The sequence below is a fragment of the Cryptosporidium hominis genome, assembly GCF_000006425.1.
Source record: "Cryptosporidium hominis TU502 chromosome 6 CHRO016081, whole genome shotgun sequence".
Lineage (NCBI taxonomy): Eukaryota > Apicomplexa > Conoidasida > Eucoccidiorida > Cryptosporidiidae > Cryptosporidium > Cryptosporidium hominis.
In genome coordinates, this window is record NW_667075.1 from 1 (window position 1) to 6,596 (window position 6,596).

Sequence of the window (6,596 nt, forward strand, 5' to 3'; positions counted from 1 at the left end):
AAATAAAGGGGATTTAAATCAAATAGAAGGAAATGGCAGGTTCGAAGTTGAAAATAGAAAACTAATTAAATCAAATAACCAAATTAATGATGATATTAATGCCACTACCAAATATTCTGATTATAATGGCTATAATTTACCTGAAAACTCATCAGCACTTGCTGATCGGGAATTAAAATTCAATGGCTTTAATATCACAAAACATGAAAACAGAGAGTTGTATATTGATTCAAATGGTAGTATATCATCAATAAATAACAACTCGGAAACCAACTTTCTAAATGGTGAAATCCCAAACAATTCAAATGAATTTCCAATAAAATCTATTGGAAAAGAACACGTTATTTCAGAGCACTTTGACAATCACGCAAATTCACAATATGGTGACAACCATGAAAACTTTACAAACATTACAGGAAAAGAAGTTAATTACAACAATTTTAATATAAGCAACAATGAACAAATAAGATTAGACACTTTGCAAGCAATTAATAATAGTTTTAATGTTTTGACTGTTGATTTTTCAACGATATATGATGATTTGACATTTGAACCTAATCTCAAATCAAATGTTGAATATACAATATTTAATACATCAAATATAGAAGTGAAGAAAAAAATAGCGAAAGAGATAAAAACTAATAACGATGGCAATTTTGTTGTAAACCTAGAAGATTATTCTTCATATGGATTTGTAACATGGATTAAACCTGTAGAATCTAACTCTACAAAAGTCATATTACAATCTAATTCAGGAATAATGCCAAACATGAAAATTAAATTGTTAGAAAAACTTTTCCCGAGAAGAAACTTTACTAACGATGAACTGGATGTGATAATTTTGAGTGAATCCCGAAATGAAATAAGGCCATACGGCTATAGGGGAAGCCCTATGATACTGACTCAATTTATCGAAAATATTGACTTAAACAACGAGAGTGAAGATATCTTTTCATTTATAGAAACAATTGAAACATTAAATCAAACAAGCTACCTAAAAAACTCTAATAATAGCCTTCAAATACTAGATAATACTGGGAATAATACTGCTTTTGAATTTTGGAATAATAGTTTTTTATTGCATGATAACCCAGATATACTTTCAATAAATTGTAATTACTATAATGAGTGGTCATCTTGGAGCGCATGTACAAATGAATGTGGATGGGGGATTCAAACAAGAGGAAGAAGAATCAATGCAAATTTAATAGATAAGTCTTTTCAATTATCTGACTTTGAAATTAGCGAAATGCTCAGAAAATGTAAGGTGCAAGTTCAAACTCAGGGGTGTATGTCCAAAATAGGTTGTTGTGAATACCAATCTCCTAAGGAAAATCTTTGGAAAAACTGTACAGCAACTTGTGATAAACATGGAACAGAGGAACAGACTGTTGAATTAATATCAAATAAAAAAGGAAAAGTAAAGGATTCTAAGTGTGAAAACAAAAAGATATTAAAAAGAAAGTGTCTACGTTTATTAGGTGATAAATGCAAAACTTGCGAAACTACAGAATGGTCTAAATGGTCTAGTTGCAATAACGAAAACGGAGATTTTATTCAAAAGAGAACAAGAGAACTAACCAACGGAAATTGTACTTATTCTCAAACTAAGCTAGAGGAAAGGAGAATCTGCGAGAAAATACCTTTGTTTTCAACATCGCCAATAACAAACAATGTAAATAATAGTACCAAACAGAAATTTTTAATATCTTCTGAAAACTTAAACGATAAAGAAACCATTCATGAGGTTAAAGAATGTGAACTTCAGAAATCAGAAATGAAGTACAATCTAATTGAAGGAGCATGTGAATGCCCGAATGGCGTTAGTTTCTGCGATAATACAGTGATTGAAAATGACAAAACATCCTGGGAATCCCACCTAAAAGAAATTTGTGGTAAAAAAACAGATGCATTTTCTGAAAAAAATTTGATGATAATGGCAAAAGGAAAGAGATTATACAACTGCAAAACTAAAAATTGGGAAAAATACACAACAACTCCACTTGATTCAGATTGTAAAAATACTTATATACTATGTAAATTAGAGAGTAATTGCATGGTTTCTAGTTGGTCAGATTGGTCAGGATGTAGTTCACCATGCAAGTCATCAACAAATGATCTAGATTCCACGGCAATATTTAGTACAAGATTCAAAACAAGGAAAGTTATATCTGGTGAATGCAAGGAACACTCACTATTTATGGAAGAAGAATGTTTGGATATAAAGGGAGTGTCCTCAAACCAAATATAAATTATCAATAGATAAGACATCTAAAGAGCTTACCAATTTATTATATAGCGAGGACATAAAGAGTCATATAAAAAAAACATTTACTAAATTACAAATGTACAATGTTCAAGACGATTCAGTTTCAAATATAATGAAAAATTTATTTAATAATGTGAGAGATATTATAATTATTTTTTTTGAGTATATTTACGAGCTTAATTTCAATTTTAATGTGTATGGAGGTGATGGAAATTACCATATTCAAAGTTATATTAGTTTTATCTTGTCTAAATATAATTTTGATGATATTGAATTAGTGAAAGATATTATCATTTGGGTAACAATTCCTACAGATGAGAATAAGGAAATTTTATATGAAAAACTATCAAAAAATGACAGAGAGATAATTGGGTCAAACAAAGATGAAACCAATGAGTTTTTGGAAAATTTATTCCCTTCAAAACTGTCATCTATTAAAAACGAAACTGAACAAAACTCTTCTATCCAAACAGGAGATGTATTAACAAAAAACTTTAGCAGCTCAAATAATACCAACTTGAATATAGAGAATTCACAAGCGGTGGGAAACTTCAACTCAGAGAAAGAAAGCGAAATATTTTCTAAAATTATTAATCCTGAATTACTATTTAAACTAATTCAAACTGCCATATTGAAAAATACAAACTGTAAACCAATAGAAATAAATAAACAGAACTTCAATGAAAGCAATAGTGAAACTAAATGCGTATGCCCTCTTGGATACACATTGTGCAGTTCAATTGATTATCATTTTGGAAATCATATTAGTACCTTTGATAAGAGTAGAAAGATCGAAATAAGAACTCCTGAAGGTGTTTTTTCAGATAATTTTGTTCTTAACCAAGGTGGGATATTCGAACAAGTTTATGAAGAAGATAAAGAAAAATATTGCAATAAACCAGGAGCAAAAGCAATGTGTAGTTCCAATTCTGAACTGCTAGATACATTAAAACATTTTGAAATAAAGGACTTGTATTCAATGTTTGTTCGCTTTCAAAGTGCTGAAGAATCTAGCTAAAATTTAAATTTTCACTATTTCTTCTCATCATAGCTAACCGTGGTAATTTTTATTACATTCATTTGTTTTGATAAAATATGATTTTCAGATATCTTAATCCCTCCCACAGTTTCTATATTTACCAGGTTTTTCTCTAAATCAATATGCAATGATTTTAAAAATGTTTTAACCATAGTTCCGTTAGGAACAAGAATACAATCTTGAAACGCAAAATTATTTGTTTCATCATGCAAATTGTTCGTAAAAGTTTTTATGTTCTTTACGGGATATATTGGTATCAGGCCTAATAAATCAACAGCCTTGTTAACTGCATCTTGTACTCCTGTGACTCCATGTCTGAATAGTACCATATCTTTAATATTTTCTAACCTTGATTTTAACTTGTCATCTATTAACTTAAGACTGTGAGATTCTTCATTATGAATATCTTCGCTTGTGATAAATGAAGAATAATTGTAATTATTACTATCGTATACTAGTTTAATATAGTTTTGTCTTACCATTTTTTTAATGAAATACTCAGCTAAAGACGATGCTACTACAATTTCATGATCACTTCCATACTTTTCGTAAAACTTTACAATATTTGAATCAGAACTCTCACTCATTATGTCAGCCTTATTTAGCACAAGCACAAACGGAAATCTAATTTTAATGAATTGTCTTACTAAATCTAATATATTAGTTTTATCCCAGTTTGAAAAATCAACAGAATCTTTAAGATTCATTGAAGATATAAGCTTGCTGATCATTAATTCGTTACACCCATATCCAGAAAACTGATTTAATAAGAGCTTGGAAATTGATATATCTGATGTTTTGCTTTTCCTAACAACACTGGACCAATTTGAATTAATATTATTAAAAATCCACATTTCAATTTCTATTCTAAGCCACTCGTGGTCATTTATTGGATTATAATTAGTTGTATACTCACCTTTTTCATTTGTATTTCCACTAATATCAATTATATGTAACAAAACATGCGCATGTCTAAGATCATCGAGAAACTTATTCCCAAGTCCATTCCCAAGATGAGCACCAGGTATTAATCCAGCAATGTCAAGCATCTTGATTGGTACATATCGGTATCCATTATTGCAATTTCCATACTTAGGTTTGCATATTACATTATATTTCTTGCATGGACATTCTGCAATGTAATGAGTTATTCCAACATTTGGCTCAATGGTAGTGAATGGGTAGTTACCTATTTTTGCTGCATTGTCAGTAATAGATGAGAAAAATGTAGACTTCCCGGAAGAAGGTTTACCAACACAACCAATTATATATTCCTTTTGTATAGAAGTCATTATAGTTTTCGCTAAAAATTTGACTTAAACGATTTAATTTGTTGAAAATATACCGCTTTATTCATACTATTTTAATTTAAAAATGGAAAATAACTAATATATTCAAAGCTAGTTTAAACAAATTTCTCCTAGTTTACTAATGTATTCAGAATAATGAAACTTAAAAATCAGAATGAATTGATTTATTCTAGTTCATCAAAATTTGATAAGGATTCTCAAGAATTTATTATATCTGATTTAGATAAAAAATTTTTTTTGAACGAAATTGATCAAATTCATTTTAAAAATAATAGTATTGAATTTGGAACTATAGATCGAAGTTTGGACAGAGAACATGCCACAAATTACCAAGAAAACTCTTTTAAAAAACGTTCCAACAAATATATTGTTAGTTATTCTGAGAAATCTTCTGATATAAATCAATGTGAACTAACAGAAATAGTACCCACAGGGACTGCTTATTTAAATTCCACTTCATTTGCTTCAAAGCCTTTAAGGGAAGTCTATGTTGGGAATTTACCTCAGGGAATCACAGTCGCAGAATTACTAGAATATATTAATCGTTCAATAATTAAAAATAGTGTATCTCATACTCATGGAAATCCAGTGGTATCAGCATGGATAAATTCTGATGGTAAGTACGCGTTTTGTGAATGCAGATCAATAGAAGAAGCAAATGCTTTGTTAAGACTTAATAATTTACTTAGCTTCAAAGGAAATTTGCTGAGAATTGGAAAACCTAAGGTTAGCGAAAATATTATTGGAGATCAACCGTCAAATAACTCTACTTTAATCAATCAAATCTCACAAAGTACAGCCATTATATCGCCATATTTTAATAACATTCCTTTGGTATTAAAAAAAAAGGAAACTATTCTAATTACTGGAATAAATAAGAAATTCGTTTTAGAGGATATTAAAGAAATGTTCAGCATTAAAAATATTGAAATACTGGAACTAATTGATTACCGTAATAAATATAAGATAGCAATATGCGAAGGGGATCTTAACACAGATATTACCGATAAAGTTGTGAATAAACTTGGGACAGAAATTAAAATACTAAGAATGAAAAGTTGTAATTCAAAAGTCATCCATGCTGTTAACAATCATCTTAAAAATATGTCTTGCATAGTTAGGGAAAGTAATAAATTATTACTCAAGAGGGAAAAGTTCAATAATATTCAAAATAAAAATGTGATATCTTTGCTCCTTCCTCAAAAACCATGCCGCTGTATTTTACTTTCAAATATTCTTGCGGTTGAGGAGTTATTGATTCCTAGTACTTACTCTTCTATTCATAAAGAAATTCACGAAAAATGTTTAAAATATGGAGAAATATACAAAACCACTATTCCAATTCCGGAAAGAGCTCTTTCTAGCAAAGATCAATTTAATGATCCTTATTTTGGAAGAGCATTTATTTTTTTTTATAATGTGGAGAGCGCAATAAAAGCCAAGCTAGATTTATTTAGAATGAGGTTTCTCGGAAGAAATATAAAAATAAGTTATTATTGTGAGCATGAATTTCTTAATGGCAATTTATTTTCATGCGAGCCTAACAGATTCGATCCAATCGATGATCAAGAACTTTTAAAAATTATAAATCCTATCCAAGTAGATTGCTAATTTATATTTTAATTCAATGGTTTATCATTTGCCAAAATTTCGTTTTCGCTCCTACCTTTAATAGATGAATGATGATTAATGACATCATTCAAAGTATCTTCTTGTTTTTCTAAACGTTCAACTTTGTTTCTGAGCTCACTTAATCTTGTATTAAGCGAATTTTGCAGTTCGGGATTCATCTGATTCATTGTTTGAATTAAAGTTCCCCATTGTTCCAATGATAATAGTTTTTCAACGGTTTCATTCTTTTCTCTTGATAGATTATCTAAACAAGCCTTTGCAACGCTTAACTGCTGTTCAATCAACATATTTTTTTTTGTCTATCTCCTGGATAATGCTTTCCTTTAATCATTAAACTCGCGCCTCT

The 6,596-nt window shown here is 29.4% G+C and overlaps 4 protein-coding genes across 4 annotated transcripts; 2 read left to right on the forward strand and 2 right to left on the reverse strand.

Moving 5' to 3' along the window:
- Positions 1-760: 760 nt before the first annotated feature.
- Positions 761-2,251, forward strand: Chro.60203 (thrombospondin domain protein). Its single annotated transcript, XM_660659.1, has 1 exon — positions 761-2,251. The coding sequence occupies one exon, from the start codon at positions 761-763 to the stop codon at positions 2,249-2,251; it is 1,491 nt and encodes a 496-aa protein (XP_665751.1).
- Positions 2,252-3,301: 1,050 nt separating this feature from the next.
- On the reverse strand, positions 3,302-4,600 carry Chro.60204 (GTP-binding protein). Its single annotated transcript, XM_660660.1, has 1 exon — positions 3,302-4,600. One exon carries the CDS (start codon positions 4,598-4,600, stop codon positions 3,302-3,304), a length of 1,299 nt encoding a protein of 432 aa, XP_665752.1.
- A 153-nt stretch (positions 4,601-4,753) lies between these two features.
- Positions 4,754-6,229, forward strand: Chro.60205 (splicing factor). The annotated part of the gene is made up of 1 exon (XM_660661.1): positions 4,754-6,229. The coding sequence occupies one exon, from the start codon at positions 4,754-4,756 to the stop codon at positions 6,227-6,229; it is 1,476 nt and encodes a 491-aa protein (XP_665753.1).
- Positions 6,230-6,237: 8 nt separating this feature from the next.
- Chro.60206 (kinesin-related protein) lies at positions 6,238-6,537 on the reverse strand. Its single annotated transcript, XM_660662.1, has 1 exon — positions 6,238-6,537. One exon carries the CDS (start codon positions 6,535-6,537, stop codon positions 6,238-6,240), a length of 300 nt encoding a protein of 99 aa, XP_665754.1.
- Positions 6,538-6,596: the final 59 nt, after the last annotated feature.